This window comes from Leopardus geoffroyi, chromosome X (assembly GCF_018350155.1).
Source record: "Leopardus geoffroyi isolate Oge1 chromosome X, O.geoffroyi_Oge1_pat1.0, whole genome shotgun sequence".
Classification (NCBI taxonomy): Eukaryota; Metazoa; Chordata; class Mammalia; order Carnivora; family Felidae; genus Leopardus; species Leopardus geoffroyi.
Genome location: NC_059343.1, coordinates 20,619,636 through 20,645,242, shown reverse-complemented (window position 1 = coordinate 20,645,242; position 25,607 = coordinate 20,619,636). Strand labels below are relative to the sequence as shown.

General features: G+C 42.1%; 1 protein-coding gene across 11 annotated transcripts in view; it reads left to right on the top strand.

Moving 5' to 3' along the window:
• Window positions 1-25,607, top strand: part of PCYT1B (phosphate cytidylyltransferase 1B, choline) — a 126,431-nt gene that overhangs the window by 88,400 nt on the left and 12,424 nt on the right. For all 11 annotated transcript variants that reach the window (XR_006710981.1, XM_045472144.1, XM_045472147.1 and 8 more), the window contains 2 exons: window positions 3,807-3,949; window positions 6,644-6,832. Coding sequence is in view for 10 of the 11 variants with exons in the window: in XM_045472144.1 (XP_045328100.1) it covers window positions 3,807-3,949; window positions 6,644-6,832 (332 nt within the window). In the remaining variant the exon portion in view is untranslated. The remainder of the gene's footprint in view (window positions 1-3,806; window positions 3,950-6,643; window positions 6,833-25,607) is intronic.

Sequence of the window (25,607 nt, the reverse complement as noted above, 5' to 3'; positions counted from 1 at the left end):
ACTCAGGCCAGCTCAGATTCCAGGGGAAGGGGACTGTGCCCATATTTAATCTACCCTAATTCCCATCTTCGCATTGAATAGGTGGTATTCTACTTGGCCTGGGAGCACGGGCATAAGACTCTGCGTGACTTTACGTATGCACAGGGCCATTGATCTGTTCTGCCGATTTCTCACCAAGGGAGAGCCGTAGGAGAGAAGGCCCGAGTATTCACGGTGAGGGAAAGATGCTCAGAAATGGCCCGGGCATCCACATGTGGCGTTTGCATTCTAATTGAGGTCTATTTTGAAAGGCAAAAGTCACTTTAAATGAAGCCAGAGATATCGAGGGCATGAATTAAACTTTACAGCACTCTGCTTTGCTTGTCGGAACTACATGTCAAAACCCTCCAGCAAAGCTGGATGAAAGGATGGAGCTTAAGTGAAGTAGGCTTCACGGTCCTCATCATCCTGCTAATATTGCCTACTACTGTCGAAAGTTTCCTTCATGAACATGTGCTTGGCTGCTTCTTAAAATAGCTCCATAACCAAACACTGCAATTCGGGAAAGCACGATAAAAAAGGTTCTCTGATCATGCTCATTACTGAATATTTTTAGCAGAGCACTAATTAGGATTTGGAGGAAGCCGGGTGCCTCATTATGTCAGCAGAGGGCTTGGCTTCTTTCAGAGACGTACCTCCCCACCAGCCAAAGCAAGTCGGTCCCCGCCCTAAACCTTCGGTAACTCAGCCACAGAGACCTCGCTCTGTGGCTTCACAGAAAGGGTGAGCTCATGTCACCAGTGTCTCGTTGACTTGCTAAAATCTACTAGTAACTAGAAATCTTCTTAACATGTCACCAGGCAGCAGGGGTGTGGGAAAAGCGTCTGCCTGCTGACAGATGGGACATAGCGCTCCCCAGAAAGCTCCCTGCTCCGCCCACCAAGGTGGGGATGTTGTCTCGGCCCCCCAGCTTGGGACCACTCAGTGTTCCCTGCCCACCAGAGCCCCCTGCGCAGCTGGTCACTTGGGTGCTATTTATATTCATGTGTTTGGATGTTTGTGTCCTCTGCCTTCCATTTGGTTTTCTGCGTTGGAGTCCTTATTCTCAGAAAGTGATAAAAGAAGTTTTGGGCGTAGTAGTAAACCCCAGCTCTGTCTTTGAGCCACAGAATATTAGAAGCCCGGTGCTTTGTCTCAAACGTCAGCAGTGCCAGCCTGCTGCTGATACTGTGAATGTACACATGATATCAAAAGAGAGCTCAAAGGGACACCTTAGGAGGGGCCAGAAGACTGAAAAGTTCATCAGTGTCAATAGAATCAAAGAGAACTGGATTTGGAAAGGCACTCAGAGATCAATGTTCATCTGGTCAGCTCTTCAGCAAATATTCTTACAGTGCCTGCTTGTCACCCAGTGCTGAGAATATAGAGGAGATTAAGACAGGAGTTCTTTCCCTCATGTAGCTTGTTGTCAAGTAGGGAAGGCAGTTATTGAATAAGCTGTTTTCTACAGACTTTGGAATATGTGAAGGGAGAGAAAGAAAGCCTGAAGAGCCAGTCTGGGGGTTAAGAGATTGCTTCGAGGAAGTGACGCTAACGGTGAAACCCAGGGGATGACAGGGGGTCAGCTGAGTAGAGAGCACGTGTGTGGCAGAGTGAGGGGATGGGGCCAGCCCTCTCAGGACACTGAAGCCCAGTGTCGGGGGGGCTCAGGCAGGCCCACTTTGTCACACAGCTCTACAGAACCCAGTGAGAATGGTGCCCCCTATTGGCAGTGTAGTCCAGGGGCCTTGGCTCAGGCAATGAAGTGGGGGAGAGGGTCTGAGATGGGACTGGAGAGCATGGCGGGGAGCAGAGATAAAGGAAGCTGGCACAGAGCCAGGGTAAGGGTTTAGACATGATTACTCAGGACTCTAGAAAGCCACCGAAGGCTGTTGGGCTGCTGCCTGGTATGTGTTTTGGAAGGCTGTTCTGTGGCTCTTGCCACATGACGAGTGGATTGAGGGCACCAAAAATGACATCGCTGGAGACTGGTTTTGAGGCTCTTGCTGTAATCTTTGAACTAGATGGTGTTAGATTGGTTTAGATAATGGTGAAGAAAAGTGGGTGAGTCAGAGAGCTTTTTAGGAGGTAGGTTGGTGCCTGGAAGGAGACGGATTAGACGTAGTTGAGTGAGGGAGAGGGAGGTGGCGCAGATGATCCCAAGGCCATCTTGTCTGGCCGCCTCACTTCTCAGTTTTGGACACTGAGGTTAAGTAACATGCCTTCTGAGGTGTGAGTCTTGCCCAAGTCTCCAAACTGAGAACCCAGTACCCTTGTCCCCAGGCCCTGTCCATCATGCTGTCCCACCCCTGAGATCTCTGAGTGGCCCTAATCACACTGGGGAGAAATATCTTAATTGCCAACATGTTTCAGTTGACAACACAAGTGTGAATATAAACCACATTCTTGTCTCGATAACATTTGTGACCTCTTGATAGCCCTGTATTTGTTCACCCAAATAGATCTCTGAGGACATTAAAGAAAGTCTCCTAGAACTTGGCATTCTCTGTGCTTATTTTTACTCAGTCCCATGTGTTCTAAATGAAAGAGTCTTGAGTGGTGAAACCACCAAGCAGAGTAGACTCTTCTTGTTTTTTTAAATTTTTTTAATGTTTGTTTATTTTTGAGAGAGAGAGAGAGAGAGAGAGAGAGAGAACAAGTGGGGGAGGGACAGAGAGAGAGGGAGACACAGAATCTGAAGCTGGATCCAGGCTCTGAGCTGTCTGTACACAACCTGACGTGGGGCTCGAACTCATGAACCATGAGATCATGAACTGAGCCAAAGTCCGATGCTCAACCGACTGAGCCACCCAGGCACCTCCAGAGTAGACTGTTCTTAGGGAGATAAAGTCATCTAGCATCCCAAGGGCATGTCTTCAAATCAGAGACAACAAAATAGTACACTTTTTCATCTTTTCCTCAGTCTAATCAGATGCAGACTTCCTTAGGGAAGAAAGGAAGTTGGACCACGATCTAATTCATTGGCTCAATTGTTAGGCTCTATTCACTTACTCGTTTCATTTGCATTTATCCAGCACCTTCCATGTGCCAGGAATGGGCACTGAGCTGGGGGCTGATAATGCAGAGATAGTCGAGGCATAATCTCTACTTTCAGAATGTTCCCCTTTTGACAAGGAGGCAGGTATTTAAAACAGTTGTGTTGAGGGGCGCCTGGGTGGCTCAGTTGGTTAAGCGTCCGACTTCAGCTCAGGTCACGATCTCACAGTCCGTGAGTTCAAGCCCCGCATCAGGCTCTGGGCTGATGGCTCAGAGCCTGGAGCCTGCTTCCGATTCTGTGTCTTCCTCTCTCTCTGCCCCTCCCCCGTTCACGCTCTGTTTCTCTCTGTCCCAAAAATAAATAAACGTTAAAAAAAATTAAAAAAAATAAAATAGTTGTGTTGATGGAAGCCACATTTGTATCCTAGAGGTTGTGGATTCTACTCAGTGATGGCAGGAAAGGCTTCCCAGGGGCACAACCTTGAAGCTGGACCCCACAGACTAAGGAGAAGCACTGTGGCTGGTGCGAGCGGGGAAGGGGATCCAAGGCTTGGTATGAGTCAGTGCCAAGTGCGTGCCCGCTGCCTCCAGGGAGCAGTTCCGGGGGGCTGAGCATGCAGTGTTGTGGCGGGAGGAAGTGTACGGAACCGGGTGTGGAACAGCCACCTGGGGCCACATGTGAAAGCCTCCCTCACACACCCAGGAGCTGCAACTCTGTCCCGGAAAAGAGAGCTAGTAAAGAAAACAGGTCTTACGTTTTTCTTTTTATCCCCTCTTTGCTATTTGAACAGGAATGTTTGTTCCAACACAGAGAACGGAAGGCATCTCAACATCAGACATTATCACCAGAATTGTCCGTGACTATGATGTTTATGCCCGACGCAACCTCCAGAGAGGGTACACAGCCAAGGAACTAAATGTCAGCTTTATAAATGTAAGTGTGCTGCCCGGTATCCTGTGACAACCGTCATGTCACACAAGCACTGCCACCATTTGTTGGATGTCTACTATACACCCGACAGTGTTCTTTTCTAAAAAGTTTTTATTTAAATTCCAGTGCCACTGTCTTCCTGATGTTTTATATTCATTGTCTCGGTTCAGTCTGCACAACGACCCAATGATGTATTATCCCCGTTTTACAGATGGAGAAACCACTGTCCAAAGGGCTAACCTAAGTCAGCCAAAGCACGCGGTAGCAAGCTCCACATTTTATAAAGGAGTTACCTCCCTTCCCCTTGCTCCAAGCTGCCTCTTCTACTGTTCTCAGACTTGCGGGAAGGGTTTCTGGGAGATGGGCCCTCGGGAAAGGCAAGTGTTGTCTTCCCCTCAAAGGGAAGGAAGGAAGGCAAAGGCAATGAAAAGCGAAACCAGAGGCAATGAATTTAAAATTTTCATTTTATTAAGGCCTTACAGATGCTCATTAGAAACCTTAACAGCCATCATCATCATCATCATCATCATCATCACTGTCCAGAGAAATTACAGCTGGTTAAATAAAGCCTAATGTCTTTGGCTTCCTTTTGTATTTGTGCCGAATTGTTCCCACAGAGCTGCTGTTAGTTTAATAACAGAGCGACTGTTAAAACAACTTGAAAACCACTAAAACAGGCTGTTAAAAAGCAAAGAGGGCCGGTCCAGTTGCTAAAGGTGATGTGAGTGCATCTGGACAACTCTATTTGCCCAGACTCTGAGGAGGTGACGACGTTGACTGAAACAAGAAGTCTTCCTCCATACTGAATTTTAACACCCGCCCCCCCCAGAGGCGTTGTATTTTCAAGAGTGATTTTTCTACAAAAGTAGAGGCTTATAGTGATGTGCAGCCGTATGTGTCCAGCAGCTTACACAAGTCGATCATTGGGACCTTCCAGATGAGGAGGGGTTTGTTAATTGTTGATCCATGCTTATTATTTGTGCTCACGAAGCAGGGGGCGTTGGGAGTCTAGACTGTGGCTTCACACGAGTCGGGCAACAAAATAGAAAATGTTGGGTTCAAGTGGTACCAGAGCAAGTGGCTGAAAAGAATTCTGTCGAAGTGATCATTTGGTATCTTTTAGAGAATAAAGCCCTAGTTATTTCAATAAATTAAACTGCCTGTTCTTTTAAATGGAATCCAGTCAGCCATCCAAGCATGCCAAACCGTTTCCAAAAGTTATTGCTCGTTCTCTTCCAACAGCCTTTAGATAAGCCACTTAGCTCAAGGAACCGTGTAGTCACTGTGGATGCGCTCATGGCCTTGCTGTGACAGCAAGCCTGGCTGCAGCTCAGAGGGAAAATCAAATGTGCTCGATGGGCATGTAGATGAATCAGAGAACCTCAGAGGTGGCAGGAAGCTGAGAGGGGCCGGTCACCCAGTTCGAGTTTCTGCATTGAGACTGGAGTAAAGCTGAGCTCAGAGGGGACCTGGCCAAGGTCCCTCAAGCAGAGGAGAGGTGGAGGCAGCGGCAGCCTCCCGCTTCACGGCACCCATTCCTTCCATCCCGTGCTGCCCGAGAGCTGTATGTAACGCTCCTGTAGTATGTGTAGCCAAGTGACAGCACATACCTAGCTCACATCCTACCCCAAGTCTACAGTAAGCTTTAGTCCGGGAATCCTGACCTAGTTGTGCAATATTCCAAGCGTCCCCCAAGAATTCTGAGATAGGAACGTTAGTCCCATGTAGTGAAGAAAAAACTTGATTGCCCCTCGAGGGGAAAATATGTCATGACTTCATGGAGGGGAAGACCCTTCATCTCACGTTATTTTCATGGTTTTGATACTCTCGTTGGGTAACACGATTAAATGCTTATGCTGCTTAATTGTAATCCAACAGCCAACACATACTAAATTTTTACTAAATACCAGGCTTTGTGCCAAACACTTTATGTGCATAATCTTATCTAATTGTTACAGCAACTCGATGGGGATAGAGATGAAAATTACCCCCACTTAACAGATGAGGCAACCGAGGTTTAGAGGTGACCTCTGACCTGCCCAACATACAGGGCCTTTCAGGCACATAGGTATAGCATTGTTGCATTAAGGCTATAAGAAGAACAAAGTCTCAATCCAGAGAAACTATCAGAACAAAAGCCTTCTTCGTCACCAAGGAAATGGATACAGTTCAATTAGCTTCATGAAAAATGTCATTACAATGAACATTTTAGTGCAACACATGGGTTTTAAGTCCCAGTCAGTTGCCTATTTATTGCAAACAGTAAGTACTGGTTTTAATAGTGTCCCAGTAAAACAGAATTCAGGCAGCCTGTGAGTGACCATCCTACGTACAATTCGTACTTTTGTCTAAATCCCAGGAAAATGTGGGGGGGTGTTTGCCCAATATCTACCTGTAGTAAGCAACAAATACATATTTTTGGTTCTTACATAAGCGACTTCAACTCTGATGTTTACAAGACAGGGAATATTAAAATCACTTGTATTTCATTTCACATCGCCAAGTAGACTAATGACAAATGACTTTTCTTACAAGAGATGTGCTTTCCCATCAGTCTAGCCCTTGGAAATAGCAACATCCTGACTCTTTAGGTTAAGAACAAACATGAGTTGAAATAAAAAGACCATTAATGTGAATGACTGGTCTCTCTCATGCCCTTTTGGCTAAATCACTCTTTCTCCTTTAATTTTTGACCAGGAGAAGAGGTACCGCTTCCAAAACCAGGTAGACAAGATGAAGGAAAAGGTCAAGAACGTGGAGGAAAGATCAAAAGAATTTGTCAACAGAGTAGAAGAAAAAAGTCATGATCTCATTCAAAAGTGGGAAGAGAAGTCAAGGGAATTCATTGGCAACTTCCTGGAGCTGTTTGGGCCTGACGGTGCATGGGTATGTAATTATTTCTCTTCACTTTCATGGAACCACTCAAGGGTGTCCCTTATCTCAGTCCAATTTGGGCATCAGCCCAAGTGGCTTCAGGTCTACATCATTTCTTCATTTAGGTTCTGCTTTATCCCTCAATTTGGCACCCCATAGCACCCGAAGCCAGTTCTGGTCTCTGTTTCTATTTCTTGTTCAGACCTTGAAGCCATTTGGTCATTTTTTAATGTCTGTTGCTGCAGAGGTTGGTTCTCTAGCTCATCGTGGTCTCTCAGTTGGAAATGAGGCAAAGCTTAGGGGTCAGAGTCAAGTGGGTCAGTGGTGGCATGGAATTTGTGTTGTGAGACAAAGCTAATGGGCTCTTGGATCACCCTGGGGAGGAAGGTCAAAAGAAACCTAGCAGCATCCGTCACCTTTTTTTGGTCAGGAACCCTGCTCTTCATTCGGCCATAAGAGAAGAGGTAGGATTTTGCTCTGCGTCTGCACTGTCATGCCCTGATTTTCCCGTCGTTTCATGGCATGTATGTGTCAGGAGAAAGTTTTAGGGGACTGAGACCATGATCTCAATCTTAAAACAGAGAAAGTGCAGAGAGTCTTGTCGAAATTCTACACACAATTCTGAGGGAACACTATGAAAAGGGAAAAGAAAATTCTGGAAACGACCTTGTATTCCACTGGTATTTCTCTTGTGCGTGTACTTAGAGGTGAAGAACCAGTATTGTCAGCAGCGTTAATGGGGGTTCCATGAAAGAGATCTTTCAAAGCCAACCTTCGTTTTTAAAACAAAGAGAAGTGATTCCATTTGATTTCCTTGATTTTAAGTAGCCTAGATTTCCTATTATGACATGAGAAGTCTCTAACAAAATCCACTTTGGCTTAATTATTTTATTGATGGGTTGTCACTGCTGCCTCTGTGCTCATTTGCGCTGGTTCATTATAGGATTATCTAAACGTAAAACACTCAATTAGTAATAGAAAAAGAAGAATGTTTGAGAAGGTGGAAGAGATGCTTTGCTTAAAGACTAGTGGCCTGGGGCGCCTGGGTGGCGCAGTCGGTTAAGCGTCCGACTTCAGCCAGGTCACGATCTCGCGGTCCGTGAGTTCGAGCCCCGCGTCAGGCTCTGGGCTGATGGCTCAGAGCCTGGAGCCTGTTTCCGATTCTGTGTCTCCCTCTCTCTCTGCCCCTCCCCCGTTCATGCTCTGTCTCTCTCTGTCCCAAAAATAAAATAAACGTTGAAAAAAAAAATTTTAAAAAAAAATAAAAAAAAAAAAAAAAAAAAAAAAGACTAGTGGCCTCTACATGATTATAGACGTGGGTGTTGTGCGCCAATCGGGTCCTAGTGGCAGAGTCTGAGAGGGGCAGAGGGTTTGCAAGGGGCTGCTTGAGATTTCGAGGACTTCTAGAAAGAGCTAGTAACAGTGGAGGAGCCCAGTGCTGGGTTCCTTTTCACTTCCCCTGGGCCTGTTCAAGTTTTCAGCTCAAACCAGTTTAATTTACGGGCCACGTATCCACGTCCTTGTGTACGCACAGGGCTAGGGAAGAACATGAAAACAAAGTGCAGAACCTGTTCTCTGGGATTCCATGGGATCTCTAACATCCGGTCTAAAAGTTCCATGAGTTTAGTGTGTACCCTAATAGTTCACTATCCACAACTCATTTCCAGGGGGTGGACACGCCGCTGGTGGTGTTTTGTTTTGAATGAAACCAGGTGGGTATTCATTTGCTTACAGAGATTCAGAAATGTGTCACTGTGGAGGAGCCCTGGTGTCTTAACTCAAGGGGGTGGCTATTTTCTCCACCTGGAGTGAGCCTCGGCAAGGAAGGAATATAATTTCATAGCAACTTGGTAGATCTTAGTCGTTTCGGGCTCCCAGTGAAGGTGAAATCATAAAGGGAATTGTCCTAGAGGAGTCTGGTGACAGCACGCCGCGGTGATTTTTAAGAAATGAAATCCAGCTTTGAGTCTAGAGGTTTTTCTTTTTAAAACTTGCTATTAGTGTCAAAACTGTTATTAACATTAATTTACCATATCAGCCAGACTTAGACATTGCTTTTTTTCTGTTGACATTAAAAGTACAGGAATAGTTACAAGGATGTTAAACGCCAAGATAAGTAATTTGCTTTTCATGAATATGCTATTATTATAATAATTCTTTATTTGTGGGTTTGGGACTGGAACTCATTTCTTAAAATAGAGGATGTGTATTACCTGCAAATATGGTACTGTTACAAATAACCCAAACTTAGAAAAGCACGAAATAGAAGGATTTAAAGTACAAAATTTGGCACAACAGAATTGGTGTGAGGTATAACATGTAGCTTTTTATAGTGGGTATTCCATAAATGTGTGTGGATTTAATGGATGCATGGACCTATACACAGAACCTTCTAGCATCTGTAAAGGAGACGGTGAGGTATAATTCTCCATATTCCTATCTATATTGATATCAATATCATATATATAGATTGATACAGATATATACCCTTAGCCTTTTATTGCCTTATGGTGCTCAGTACAGGACTTGGTACAGCTTGGTGTTTGGCTCAAATTCAGGAGGCAGAATTGGTTTGCTTGGCCTTCAAAAACGTTCTCAAGTTTCTTTCAGGGAGGGCATGAGCTCGCCATTGCCCACCGTTATTCCCTACTGCCTCCTCTAACCTGACTCGTACATTTTTGCTGCCCACCTGTACCCAGGCAATATTTGTGCTTTCCTTGTAGTATAGAGTCTTTGATTTTCCTCCAAGTGACCTCATGCTTTCTATTAAGAGCTGTCATAGAAAATCCAAATCCTTCCACAACAGAGTGAGAAGTCGTGGTGAGGACCATGTTGTTACAGTCTAGAAGTCGTATAGCAGGTTAACCCTTTTCCAAAGCCTTTTTCTATCTACACATTTTGACTACACAGTAAGGGAGTATCATAGCTGCGTTCTAGATAAATTACAAAGGTCTAGGAAAACTGTGAAACTTTCCTATGGTTTCCCAGACATTTGGAGGTACCGGGCTGGAGGCTGGGCCCCAGCCTTTTTTTCCTGGCCGGCACTGTATCGTCCACCATAGGAATGTCCATGAGAAGCAGTCACTTTTGTCCTTCACCCTCCTTTGGTCAGTCTATGGCACTGTGGAGAAACAGATGTACCAAAACCACATTAAGGCTTTGTGACCAAGCCCGTTGCCAAAATGGCACTTTAGGCCAGGTCATCTAGATTCAGGAGAGGTGGTGGCGGCTGCCTTCTTAAGTAAGCAGAAATCATGGTGCCCGTGGTGATGTTATCTATTGGTGAGTAACAAATTACCCCCAAAATTAGCGACTTAAAAAGAACACATATGATTTCACATAGTTTCTGAAAGTCAGGAAGTAGCTTAGCTGCGTGGTTATCATTTAGGGTCTGTCATGAAGTGGCAGTCAGGAGAAAAGCTAGCCTTTTAAGATGTAATAGCTGAAGTGACAATCCATTTATGCCATATTCTTTTTTCCTCTTGCATAGTTTATTTTCAATAAAATAAATCTGTAGATCTTAACCCAAGAGAGCTGTAGATAGAATTCAGAGGGTCAGTGAACTTGAATGAAAAAAAAAATAGTATCTTTATAATTACTAACCTCCACCTACAATACAGCTTTCCCTCCAATTATAAATGTAGGTAACAAATGACAATACTCCCAGCAATACTTGTGGCTTTGTAACCAAGCAGTAGAAATAACAGATATTTTAATATCAAATTTTGGGAATTGAAGAGATGTCAAAGTATCCTTTATATACATCATTACTTTGAAATTTTGGTGGTAATTACTATTGGAAATTTATTTTTTTTCAGCCTTCCATTTTATAATTTATGTTTTAATTTACATGTAAGTTAGTTAGCATATAGTGCAACATTGATTTCAGGAGTAGATTCCAGTGATTGATAACTTATGTATAAAACCCAGTGCTGAGCCCAACAAGTGTTTTCCTTAATGCTCCTTACCCTTTTAGCCCATCCCCTCTCCCACAATCCCTCCAGCAACCCTGTTTGTTCTCTGTATTTAAGAGTCTCTTCTGTTTTGTCCCCCTCCCTGTTTTTATATTATTTTTGCTTCCCTTCCCTTATGTTCATCTGTTTTGTATCTTAAAGTCTTCATATGAGTGAAGTCATAGGATACTTGTCTTTCTCTCATTTCGCTTCGCATAATACTGTCCAGTTCCATCCACGTAGTTGCAAATGGCAAGATTTCATTTTTTTTTTTTTTTGGCCGACTTATACTCCATTGTATATATATACCACATCTTTATCCATTCACCTGTCGATGGACATTTGGGCTCTTTCCATACTTTGGCTATTGTGGATAGTTCTGCTATAAACATTAAGGTGCATCTGCCCCTTCGAAACAGCACACCTGTAGCCCTTGGATAAATACCTAGTAGTGCCATTGCTGGGTTGTAGGGTAGTTTTATTTTTAATTTCTTGAGGAACCTCCATATTGTTTTCCAGAGTGGCTGCACCAGTTTGCATTCCCACCAGCAGTGCAAAAGAGATCCTCTTTATCTGCATCCTTGCCAACATCTGTTGTTGCCTGAGTTGTTCATCTTAACCATTCTGACAGGTGTGAGGTGGTATCTTGTTATGGTTTTCATTTGTATTTTCCTGATGATGAGTGATGTTGAGCATTTTTTTCATGTGTCAGTTGGCCATCTGGATGTCTTCTTTGGAGAAGTGTCTATTCATGTCTTTTGCCCATTTCTTCACTGGATTATTTGTTTTTTGCATGTTGAGTCTGATAAGTTCTTTATAGATTTTGGATACTAACCCTTTATCTGATATGTTGTTTGCAAATATCTTCTCCCATTCTGTCGGTTGTCTTTTAGTTTTGCTGATTGTTTCCTTTGCTGTGCAGAAGATTTTTATCTTGATGAGGTCCCAAGAGTTCATGTTTGCTTTTGTTTCCCTTGCCTCCAGAGACACGTTAAAAAGTTGCTCCAGCTGAGGTCAAAGAGGTTTTTGCCTGCTTTCTCCTCTAGGATTTTGACGGCTTCCTGTCTTACATTGAGGTCTTTCATCCATTTTGAGTTTATTTTTGTGTATGGTGTTAAGAACGTGGTCCAGGTTCATTCTTCTGCATGTCGCTGTCCAGTTTTCCCAGCACCATTTTCTGAAGGGACTGTCTTTATTCCACTGGATATTCTTTCCTGCTTTGTCAAAGATTAGTTGGCCACATGTTCTGGGTCCATTTCTGGGTTGTTCATTCTGTTCCATTGATCTGAGTGTCTGTTCTTGTGCCAGTACCATACTGTCTTGATGATTACAGCTTTGTGATACAGCTTGAAGTCCAGGATTGTGTTGCCTTCAGCTCTGGTTTTCTTTTCAACATTGCTTTGGCTATTCAGGGTCTTTTATACTTCCATACAAATTTTAGGATTGTTTGTTCTTGCTCTGTGAAGAATGCTAGTGTTATTTTGATAGGGATTGCTCTGCCATATTCTATTGGTCACACAATCGGGGCATATTTTTGGGAAGATACCACACAAGGATGTGAATAAATCCAGAAGGTGGGGTTTTGGGGGGCCATAATTGCTGTAATAGAGGATGTATTCCCATTTATTCAGTCTGAGGGAAGAATTACCAGAGCTCAAAAGGTTACTTTTCAATCTTACCACCTACAATTCTACTTATTTAACTACTTGCTTCTTTTTTTTTTTTTTCTAGATTCTTATAACTAGTCCTGACTCACATTTAGAAGACAGCCTATAACCCAACCATAGCTGCAAAGGGAAGCCTTCCCAACAGAAACTTGGTATTCCCCCTCTTGGGAGGGCATGTCCCTGAAAGACAGACTATCCTCAAGGAAGGGGCATTAAAGGAGCTGAATTCTGAAGCATTGTTGTCATGTTGGTGGCAATGCTGTTCATTTCCAAGGTGTTCAGGGTCAAGCCGCCAGGATCAGGGGAGGCAGAATCAGCTTTCAGGGTTTGCTTATGGGGTAGGGCCTTCCTAGTGAAACTTGGCTATTTTTGTTCAAAGGGTCAGACACGTTCCATTTAAACATTGTGCCCTAGGCACAGAGGCTATATTTTAAAAACACTATGTATGAATTTGAATGATATGCCACTATAGTCCTTAACTGACATTGAAAACAGAGACTCATTTCCTGTTTGAAATGAAAATGCATCTCTTCTGTTTTACAGTGTGAACACAGACCTTTTCCCGGAGCACTAGGAGAGAATAACCTTAGGTCAGGTGCAAGTTTTCAGTTTATCCTACACCACAAACACTCTTGGCCCTAATCCAATCAGTCTGGTGGATTCCCTATGCAAACCAAATAGGTATTTGCATCTAATATAGGAGATACATTTTTTAAAAACCTTGATGATATGTTCATTTTTTTTTTTTTACAAAGAACAGATTTACATAATGTGAGGTCCATTAGTAAGTTTTTCAAACTGTGATAAAATGTACCTAACATAGCATTTTAGCCATTTTTAATATATAGTTCAGTGGCATTTAATATATTCATAGTTGTGCAACCATCAGCACTATCCACTTCCAGAACTTTTGCATCATCCAATATTGCAACTCTGTACTTATTAAATACCCCGTCACCATTCCCTAGGAATCCCCCTTCTAACTTTGTCTCTATGAGTTTGACTATTCTAGGTACCTCATGGTGGAATCACACAGCGTTTATCCTTTTGTCTGGCTAATTCCACTTAACATAATGTCTTCAAGATTTAACCAGTGTTGTAGCATGTGTTAGAGTGTCATTCCTTTTTAAAGCTGAATAATATCCCTTTGTGAAAGAATTTTATTTGCTTACCTTAAATCGTTGGCCTAGGCAGGCATCTATAACACACACCTAGGGGCCTACTGGGTTAGTCTCTAGGGACAGAGGCTGGCGCATGCCATCTTTCACTACCCCTTTATGTCACTCCAGCTTCCTGCCATCTCCCAGAATGGAGCTTGTACCTTCCTTTGGTACCTCAATCTTGTAGCCACCCAGGAGACACCTCTAGATCTCCTGGCTCTGATAGCCAGTGCAACTTACCCTCCAGGGTCCCATAAGACTGTAACCAACTGACAAAAGAGTTCTCGACCATCTACCACCCCCCAGGGCCCAGGAAGAGGTTAGAGACCCAGGCAATCATCTTTCAGAAAAATAAGCCTTTCAGTTTATCTTCATAGCTGTGGCTGGAGGGGCAGGCTTCCAATGAAACCTACCTCTACAGGCCAGAGACCTCCTTGGAGGGCAGGTGCTAATTTTATGTTCCTTCCACCACCCACCAGAGCACCAGTAGCTCCTAGAGAGGAGACCGTACCTGTGTCTGGTGTCCTGGTCTTCTGGGCTGCCACCAGGGGACACTCCTTGACCTTCTACCTCTGATGGTTAGCCACCACCCCCAGGGCACTGCAGAGACAGTAGGCTGAAATACACCCCCAGTCTTTCTATGAAAGAGGTGTATTCATTTGTCTAGGAGCTGGGGCCGGAGGGAGGGCTTTTGGTTTGGCACAGATCTACGGACCTAATGAGGTGCACTCTAAGGACAGGGGCCAGAGGACCTTATGTTCATGTTCACCCTCTGTCTTGCTCCAGGTCACCAGTATCTACTAGAAAGGAAGTTGTACACTGCTCAGGTGTCCGGATTTTTTAACAAGTGCCACAGACGAGCACCTCTAGATGACCTGACTCTGGTGGTCAGCAGGACTTGGCTTGTAGTCCTGCAGGACTGTATCTATGGGCATGCTTCATCTGATTGCACTTTGTATTATTTGCTGATACTGTATTTTCTACAAGTTGAAGGCTTGTGGCCACCATGCACTAAGGAAGTCTAATTGGCACCGTTTTTCCAAAAGCATTTGCTTAGTTTGTGTCTGTGTCACGTGTTGGTAATTTGTGCAATATTTCAAACTTACAGTGACTAGTGGCCTTTGATGTTACTATTATATTTGTGTTGGGACACCATGAATCGTGCCCATGTAAGATGGCGAACTTAATTGGTAAAGGTCTTTGTTCTGACTGCTCCACTCACCTGCTGTTTCCTCCTCTCTCTCTCCCTACTTGGCCACTTATTCTCTGAGACACAAAAACACTAAAATGAGGCCAGTTTATAACCTTACAATGGCCTCTAAGTGCTCAAGGGAAAGGATAAGTCACAGGTCTCTCACTTTCATTCAAAAGCTAGAAATGATTAAGCTTGGTGAGGAAGGTGTGTTGCAAGCTAGGCCTCACGAACCAGTTAGCCAAGTTGTGAATACAAACAGAAAGTTCTTGAAGGAAATTTAAAGTGCTACTCAAGTGAACACAGAAACGATAAGGAAGCGAAAAAGCCTCATTGTTGATATGGAGAAAGTTTTACTGGTCTGGATAGAAGGTAAAAGAAGCCATAACATTCCCTTAAAACAAAGCCTAAACCAGAGCAAGGCTGTCTCCAATTCTGTCAAGGCTGACAGAAGTGAGGAGGTACAAGAAAGTACTTGAAGCTATCACAGGTTGGTTCATGAGGTTTAAGGAAAGAAACTAGCATAAAAGTGTAAGTTGAAGCAGCAAGTGCTGATGTAGAAGCTGCAGCAAGTTCTGAAGATCTGGCTCAGATAATGCACGAAGGTGTCTACACTAAATAGACAGTCAACGTACACAAAAACAGCCTTCTACTGGAAGATGCTCCCTAGGACTTTGATAGCAAGAGAGGGGAGTTCAAATTCTGGCTTCAAAGCTTTAAAACAGAGGCTGAGTTTCTTGTTAGGGCCTAACATAGCTGGTGACCTTAAGTTAAAGACACTGTTTATTTCCCATTCCAAAAATCCTAGAGCCCTTAAGAATTATGTGAAATCTACTCTGCTTGTGATCTGTAAATGCAACAAAATATGGATGACAGCACATCTGTTTACTACATGTTTAACTGAGTATTTTAAGCCCCCACACACAAAAGATTGCTTTTAAAATACTACTGCACATTGACAATGTACCTGGTCACCCAAGGGCTCTGGTGGAGATATATAATGAGACTGGATGTTGTGTTAGCAGGCATGAAAACAACATTATTCTTCAGCCCGTGGACCAAAGAGTCATTTTGACTTCCAAGCCTTATGATTTAAGAAACCTATTTTGTAATGCTGTAGCTGCCAAAGCTAGTGGCTCCCCTGATGGAGCTGGGCAAAGTTGGTTGAAAATCTTCTGGAAAGGATTTACCATTCTGGATGCCATTAAGGATATCTGTGATTCAATGTAAGAAGTCAAAATACCAACCTTCACAGGAGTTTGGAAAAAGCAGATTCTAACCATAGATGATCTTGAGGGGTTTAAGACGTCAGTGGAGGAAGAAACTACCGATGTGGTGGAAATAGCAGGAGAATGAGAAAGGGAGCCTGAAGACATGACTGAATTGCTGTCGTCTCATGATGAAACTTGAATGGGATGAGGACTTATTTCTTCTGGATGAGCAAAGAAGGCAGTTTCTTGAGATGAAATCTCCTGGTGAAGATGCTGTGAAGGTGGTTGACATGGTAACGAAGGAGTTAGACTCTTACATAAACTTAGTTGGTAAAACAGTAGCAGGGTTTGAGAGGACGGACTCCACTCGTGAAAGAAGTTCTGTCAATGAAATGATGTCACACAGCATCGCAAGCTATAGAAATGGTTCCCGAAAGGAGCGTCAATAGATGTGGCAGACTTCATTGTGGTCTTGTTTTAAGAAACTGCTGTAGCCACCCCAGCCTTCTTCCAACACCCTGACCAGTCAGCAGCCCTCAACACTGAGGCAAGGCCTGCCACCGAAAAGAGTATGACTCACTGAAAGTTCAGAAAATGGATAGCGTATTTTAGCAATAAAGTATTTTTAAATTAAACTTTTATAGCATTTCTTAGACATAACGCTATTACACACTTAATATGCTATAGTGTAAACGTAACTTTTGTATGCACTACGAAACCAAAAAATTCTTTTGACTCACTTTATTGTGAAATATATTCACTCTACTTGATTGTGGTCATCAGGAACAGAACCCACAGTATCTCTGAAATCTGCCACTATTTGCATACTTTAAAAGCTGTTGCCTGAAGGTCTGGCTTCCAATCAGCCTGAATCTAGGTGCTCAGTGAAATCCTCCCTTTTGGAACACTGACAGGCCTTGGTATACCCTCCACCACTGGGATCCACTAAAAATAAAATAAACTGCTTGGACAATCACAACCAAGAGCTATGGCAGGGTTGAATGGTAAAGTTTCATCTCTGATGTGCCGTTACTCCTTCTACAATGGCAAAGGTGGCTGTTTTATCTAATGCATAGTAAACAACACAGAATGTCCAGGGAAGCAGACAAAGGAATATGTTCAAGATGAAAAAAAAAAAAAAAAAAAAGAAAACCTCAGAGAAAGTCCTTAAGGAAGTGCAGATAACAGATTTACCTGATAAAGAGTTCCAAGTATGGCCATGAAGATGCTCATCGAGGATGCCTGGCTGACTCAGTTGGTGGAACATGCGACTCTTGATCTTGGGGTTCCGAGTCTGAGCTCCAAGTTGGGTGTGTACATTACTTGAAAAAAGATGCTCACTGAACTTGGGAAAAGAATGGATGAACACAGTGAGAACTTCAACAGAGAGAAACCAAGTATAATTAGGTACCAAATGTTCTGGGCAAACACAAAAGAATGCAAAAGAATGAAACTGGATCACCTTCTAATACCATACACAAAAATAAACTCAAAATGGATTAAAGACCTCAATGTGACACTTGAAATCAGAAAAATCCTTGAAGAGAACATAAGCAGTCATTTCTTTGGCATCAGCTATAGCACTGCTTTTCTAGATATCTCTCTTCAGGCAAGGCAAACAAAACCAAAAATAAATTATTGGGACTACTTCAGAATGAAAAACTTTTGCATGGAAAAGGAGACAGTCAACAAAACAAGAAGACAACCTACTGAATTAAAACAGGTATCTGGTAAGGATATGTAAAAAACTTACACAACACCACAAAACCAAAACCAATTTAAAAAATGAGCTGAGGACCTGAATAGAGATTTTTCCAAAGAAAAATGCAGATGGCTAACAGATATGAAAAGATGCTCAACATCACTCGTCATCAAGAACCTGCAAATCAGAGCCACAATGAGAGATCATCAGTTCACACCATTCAAAATGGCTATTATCAAAAACACAAGAAATAACAACCATTGGCTAGGATGTGGAGAAAAGGGAACCCTTGTACATTGTTGGGGGGAATGTAAATTTGTACAACCACTATGGAAAACAGCATGGGGGTTCCTCAAAAACTTAAACACAGCAGTATCACTATACAACCCCAAAATTACTCTTTGGAGTATTTACCCAAAGAAAACAAAAACACTAATTTGAAAAGATATGCACCCCTATCTTTGTTGCAGCATTATTTTTAATAGTCAAGATAGGGATCCAACGTAAGTGTCCACTGATACACAAGTGAATATGTGATGTGTGTAAAGATATATATACATACACACACACACGTGTATACACACATAATGGAATATTACTTAGCCATAAACAAGAATGAAATATTGCCCTTTGTACCAACATGGATGGACCTACAGGGTATTATGCTAAGTGAAATAAATCAGACAAAAAAAGACAAATGCCACATGATTTCACTTTTATGTGGAATCTAAAAATCAAAATGAAAAAAACCCCCCAGAAACTCATGAATAAAGAAACTAGGGGTTGCCCCGGGGCAGGGGGTGGGTGAATGAATTATGTGAAGGGGATAAAGAGGTACAAATTTCCGATTATAAATTCAATCACAGGGATAAAAAGTACAGCATAGGGAATATAGCCAATAATATTTTAATAACTGTGTAGTGACAGGTGGTGACTATACTGATCATGGTGAGCATTTCATAATGCATATATTGGTGAATCACTGTATTGTACACCTTAAAGTAATAAAATATTGTATGTCAACCATACTGAAAGAAACTGAAAACAAATGGAAAGATACCTCTTGCTCATGGATTAGAAGAATTAATACTGCTAAAATGTCCATACTTCCCAAAGTAATCTATAGACTCAATGCAATCCTTGTCAAAATTCAGTGGCAATTTTTTTTTACAGAAGGAGAACTAACAATCCTAAAACTTGTATGGAACCACAAAAGACCCCAAATGGCCAAAGCAATCTTGAGAAAGAAGAACAAGGCTGAAGGCACCACACTCCGTGATTTCAACTATATTACAAAGCTGTAGTAACCAAAATAGTAAGGCATTGGCATTAATATAGACATAGATCACTGGAACAGAGTAGAGTCCAGAAGTAAAGCCACACATACATGGCTAATGAAATTACTACAAAGGGGCCAAGAGTATACATTGGGGAAAGGACAGTCTTTAATAAACGATGCTGGGGAAACTGGGTAGCCACATGCAAAAACAGTGAAACTGGCCCACTATCTTATACACAAAAACTAACTCAAAATGTATTAAAGACTTGAAACCATAAAACTCCTAGGAGAAAACATAAGCTATAAGCTCCTTGACAACTGTCTTGCCAATTTTGTTTTTTAATTTGATATCTAAAGCAAAGGCATCGAATGCAAAAATAAGTGGGACTCCATCAACATGAAAAGTTTCTGCACACCAGAGGAAGACAAATATCATATGACTTCACTCATATGAAGACTTTAAGATACAAAACAGATGAACAAAAGGGAAGAGAAGCAAAAATAATATAAAAACAGGGAGGGGGACAAAACATAAGAGACTCTTAAATACAGAGAACAAACAGAGGGTTGCCGAAGGGGTTGTGGGAGGGGGAATGGGCCAAATGGGTAGGGGGCATTAAGGAATCTACTCCTGAAATCATTGTTGCACTATATGCTAACTAACTTGGATGTAAATAAAATATTAATATAAAAAAAGTTTCTGCACATAGGAAACCATGAACAAATGAAAAGGTATGCTACTGAATTGGAGCAAATATTTGCAAGTCATATGTGATAAGAGTAAACATGTCAAAATATAAAGATGTCATGCAACTCTATAGTACAAAAAAGTACCAATCTGATTTAAAAATGGACACAGGATCTGAATAGACTTATTTCCACCGAAGACATACAGGTGGCCAAGAGGCACCTGAAAATATGTTCAACGTCACTAATTACTAGGGAAATGCAAATCAAAAACCACAATGAGCTATCACCTCACACCTGTTAGAATGGCTGTTATCAAAACAAGAAATTAACAAGTGTTGATCAGGACTTGGAGAAAAGGGACCCCTTTTCACCACCATTGTTGGTGGGAATGTAAATTGGTACAGCCACTATGGAGGTTGCTCAAAAAGTTAAAAATACAACTACCATATGATCCATCAATCCCATTTCTGGATATTTATCTGAAGGATATGATAACACTAATTTGAAAAGATATATGTACCACCATATTCACTGCAGCATTATTTACAACATCTAAAACATGGAAGCAACTTAAGTATGCATCAATGTATAAATGGTTAAAGAAAATGTGTATATATATATATGGCAAGATTTCCTTCTTTTTCGTGCCTGAATAATATTCCATGGTATGTATATGTGTATGTATATACATATGTGTATGTGTATATATATACATACACATATACATACCATGGAATATTATTCAGGCACGAAAAAGAAGGAAATCTTGCCATTTGCAACAAATTGTTGGGCTACGAGGGCATTACGCTAATATGTTAAAGAAAGACCAATATTGTGCTGTCTCATTTGTGGAATCTAAAACAAACATGCAAAAAACCCCGCACTCATCAATACAGAGAAAAGATGGATGGTTGTCAGAGGCAGGGGGTGGGTGTGGGCAAAATGGGTAAAGGGGGTCAAAAGGTACAAACTTAGTTATAAAATCCATCATGGGGATATAACGTACAGCATGGCGATTATGGTTAATAATCCTGTATTGAATATTTGAAAATTGCCAAGGGAGTAGATCTTAAAAGTTCTCATCACAAGAAAAAAAAATGTTATAACTATATATAGTGATGGATGCTAACTAGACTAATTGTGGTGATCATTTCGTTCTATGTGCAAATAGTCATATTATACCCCTGAAACTAATGTTATATGTCTGTTATACCTCAATAAAAAAATAAACATGAACATAGACATTCTCCCTCCCCCCTTATTTACTGCTGTATCCTCAGGGCTTAGATTTATGCCTAAAGCATAAATAGTATGCTATAAGTAAATGTTTATTGAAGGAATGAGTGGTCAACTTTCAGATTCTCCATGCCAAGAAAACCCTCCATAATATTTTGATACACAAAATGTTTCTTTTCAATATCCATCTTGAAAATACTCAACTGTGTTCAAGTTGGAGAATGAATATATGTGTGTGTGTGTGTGTACATACATACATATATACACCAGATTGTGTCTATACATATACATACATATATGTTATTTATATATACCACATTTTGTTTATTGATTCATCCATTAATGGACATTTGGATTGTTTCTATCCTTTGGCTATTTTGAATAACGCTGCTATGAACATTGCTATACAAATATCTGTTTAATTTCTTGCTTTTAGTTCTTTTGGTTATACACCCAGAAGTGGAATTTCTAAATGTTATGGTAACTCTGATACTGTTTTCCACTGTGACTACACCATTTTATATTCCATTGCAATGGAAAAGGGTTCTAATTTTTCCACATTCTCTCTAGTGCTTACTCTGTGTGTGCGCATGTGCGTGCGCATGTAGAGAGAGAGAATACAGATATATTATAAAGTAATCATCCTAATAGTACTGCTGTTGTTTAAGACTTTTGATTTTACAAAACATTTAATTCAGTTTGTGGATCTGAATTAATTTCCTGCTTGAATTTTTTTGACGGTTTCAAAAATGCACAAGTAACAGGAGTCAACAGAAAAACTTCTTACTATGCAAGTGGCTAATTACAGAGAGTTGGTCAGGACAGGGGCTCACCTCCTAATGGGGTGCCTTGGTCAAGTTCCTTTGCATCCATTACCTCTAGGGTTGTTGGGTGGATTGAACTGTGTCATTCTTTAAAGCCCTTTAACAGCACCAAGGCACATGTCAGGTATTGTTTATAAGGGTTAGTTTTTGTTGTTTATTGATTTGGCCAAAACAAACTCTTTCCTTGAGTTCCACGATGCTTACCAGAAGTCCAAACCAGATGTAACTAGGATGTTTTTCTTTTCTGTTTTTTGTTTGTTTTTGTTTTTGGCAGTTAAGCTGGAATCTGAGATGCTGAAAACTTTGAAGGCATTTGTCAGGACATTAAACGCCTCACTAGATGTGAAAAACTTCTTGAAAAGTTTGTAGGAAGAGAAATAGAAAATTAGTTTTACTGGGACAGGACTAGATAGGGTTATGTTCTTGGGAGAAAATTTTATAAATGGAAATCTCTCAATACAGTTAAAGACTTAAATACCTTTTCTTTATGAAAATGCCTTGCCATGGTCTTCATTATTTTTATATTTCTGAAGTGCTTTTCTTCCCAGGAAGCTCATTACAAATCTGTCTGCCGGCCTGATTCAATTTCACTCCTTTGCAGAAGAATCATGCTTCATAATGCACCAGAAACAGATCACAGAGCTCACAAACTGAGGCCCAGAGTTGTTTTGCATAGGTACCGCATTATATGAAGTGTGACATCATTGTTTATCATTAAACATTCAAATTATTTCATTACTGTAGGCATAATATTCTCAGTTATGAGCTTGAGTCAAACTACACTAGACAAGCCCTAGATTCCTTAGAAAATGAGCTTCTAATGGAAATGCTGACATCCATTAACAGTGGGAGAGCTAATGGCTGCCACTATAAATATACTTCAAGATTACAGTAATAAAAATACATATTTTCAATTGACTGCTAGAAATTCAAGGATTCTTTTAAAGTTGCTATTAATAATAGGCCACCCTATCCTTTTGGCATTTGATTTTATCTCATAAATGGGCTTCCTATAAGGTAATGCTGTTGTACTACAGCATTTTTTTTCTATTTGATTTTGCGGGGGTTGGAAGTCTTTTGGCAGAATTATCAATGCCTTTAATGTAAGGTGAATAATTGGTAGTTTCTTACAACTGTGAATTTTAAATCCGAAGAGGTTCTTTATGATCAGCAAAGCATCTCTATTTGTAGAGAAAACTTGAGATCCTAAGATGAAATGGGCTAGAGCTTGTAAAAGGGGGCGGGGTAATTGATGATGTACCCCGAGGCTCTAAAATTCCCTCACTTATGTCATTACTGCAGTGCCCTTTGGCCTCTTCTCCTTGCCTCAGTCATTTTTCTCCCTTATGGCAATAAAAGTAATGCCTATTCATTACAGAACTTTAGAAAGTAAAGAAAAAAAGGGGAAGAGACTAAAAATCACCTGCAGTCCAACTGCCCACATTAGTCACTGGGACGTTGCCTCAATCTCTTCTCCATCTGCACGTATAGATTTCCTTTTACAAAATGGGATCATGCAGAACATACTGTTCTCAAATCATTTTTACATTGCAATAGCTCACCAACATCCTCACATTACTAAATATTCTTGAAGGTCTTTTCATCAGCTGCCTAGTGCATCATCTCAGAGTTGTGCACGATTTCTCTAACCTTTTTTAGGGTTTTGGGGTTTTGTCTGTTAGGACACTGCAACGAATACCCGTGTATCCAATAAGTATTTATTTATATCTCTGATTCTTTCTTCAGGAAAAAAAGTTTTTACACCTATTGCCAAATTACTCCTTAAAGAGGCACGGCTATTTTACCCTCCCATCAGCAGTAATAGGTGTGTGGTCTTTTTCCTGAGCCCTAACCGGTACTGGCCATTACGTTAAAAAAAAAAACTGGGGAGAGTAACATCACCAAGATGGTGACAGGGGTCATTCCTGACTTCGCTCCCCTTCACAAGAAGAATTAACAACTCTTCATAGACAAGACACCACTGAGAGGATCCTAGCACGTGGGGGTGAAGCTATATGCTGACCTTGTTGCCCTGAACCCAGGCCAGCCCAGCCCAGTCCAGCCCATCACACAGAGAGGTCTCCGCTGAGCCTCCAGTTTTTATAGTGGAAAAATGGAGTCCAGGGCAGACATCCAGCTCCCCCAGCATTGTAGGTCACTTCTTGGGAGCCCTCACTCTGGTTTTACCCTACAGGAATCACAAGGCAATCTGCAGGGATGGACCAGTGTGAATCTGACGGGGAGGGGCTTCCAACAACCCGTGCCCATACTGGCATACTGAGTTCCTACCTGCAGCGCCCGAATAGTAGTCACAGCTAGTGGTTTTGCTGATCTGCAGATCCAAGACGGTGGCACAAATGAGTTCGGGGAACTCAGTGGGGCCCCATTCTGCCCAACTCTGGTCCTCAAAGAGATTTTGCTGGCCCTGTAGGCTGGTCTGCCTCTGTGCAGGCAGAGAAGCTGAGTTACAGCCCTCCGCCCCACCCCTACCCCACTGCTGAGTAACACTCCCAACCATGCCCACCCAGAAAGGCTGGCAAGAACACCTAGGAAAGCTATGCAGTCCAGCCACACTCGAGCCAAGAGTATGGCAGGCAGAGGCGATTGCCTATAAAGCCAGTGCTACATGTGGAGGATTCACTGGCTCTATCCAGACATTGGGACTAATTCATAGCCTACCCACTACTGAGTGTAGCTCCTGACCCCTCCTTGCCAGAAGGCCTGATGTGGAAAAAGTGGGAGCCTATTTGGAACTGGGCCTACGGTCCCCCCAGGCAAGGGAGTGAAGTCATAGCCCCATCCACTGCTGAGTAAAGTTCTCAGCATCCTCCAAACAGAAAGCTTGGCTGTAAGACCCGGAAAGCTGCATAGCCCATCAACATTTAAGCAGAGTCCAACAGGCAGAGCTGACAGTCCACAGAGCAGAGCCGGGGCCCTGTTCAGGCAGGGAATGTGTGGCACAGGTTGGCTTGAGTCAAGACCGTAAACCAAAAACCTTTGTGGCCTTGGAGATACTTCTCTTGCTGTGCCTGGGCACATAAACTGATTCATAGCCCTGCCCACTGAATACCGTTTCCAGCCTTCCTGACCAGGGAACCTGACTAGAACACACAGAAAACTGTGGATCCCAGCCAGCAGGCCTCCTTACAACAGCCCTTGAACAGAGACCCCAGCCCATGATGCTCCTCATCTGCTGAGCAAAGTAGGTGGACCCATTGTAGCCACGGGGTTCAGTCCACAGCCTTTCCTGATTTAGGTACTCGAACTACCAGCCACATAGGCCCCATTCTCTTGCCCAATGAGGGCAGAGAAGCCAATTCATAGCCCCACTTACTGCTAAGTACAGTATGGACTCCTGCCAGTCTAGTAAGCCAGACCAGAGAACCAAACCAGCGATCTTACCAACTAGTCATACCAGTGGCACCCCTACCCCTGACCTCAGAGCTCAGCCAGGGGCCTCACCCAGAAATCGACCCTGGTAGCAAAACTCTACCTGCCTAAGGACACTACCAGCTCACATGTCCAGAAACCCAAACTGAGGTGACTGGCAAAGAGCTATCTCTGCCAAAGCAAACCTGCAAAGTCTGGAAGAGGAGACCACTTACTCAAAAGTGCAGATACCAATGTAAGGAATCAAGGATCATGAAAAATCCGGTAAACGTGACACCACCAAAGCAAACCACTAAAGCTCTAATAAATGACCTTAAAGAAATGGTGTCTATGAACTGTCAAAGATTTCAGAATAATCCTTTTAAAGTTTAGCCAACTAGTAATACATAGAAAGCTAAAAATTAGGAAAATGATATATGAACTAGAAGCTCAACAAGTAGAAACCATCAAAAAAATTGTAGAGCTGAAACAATACAATGACTG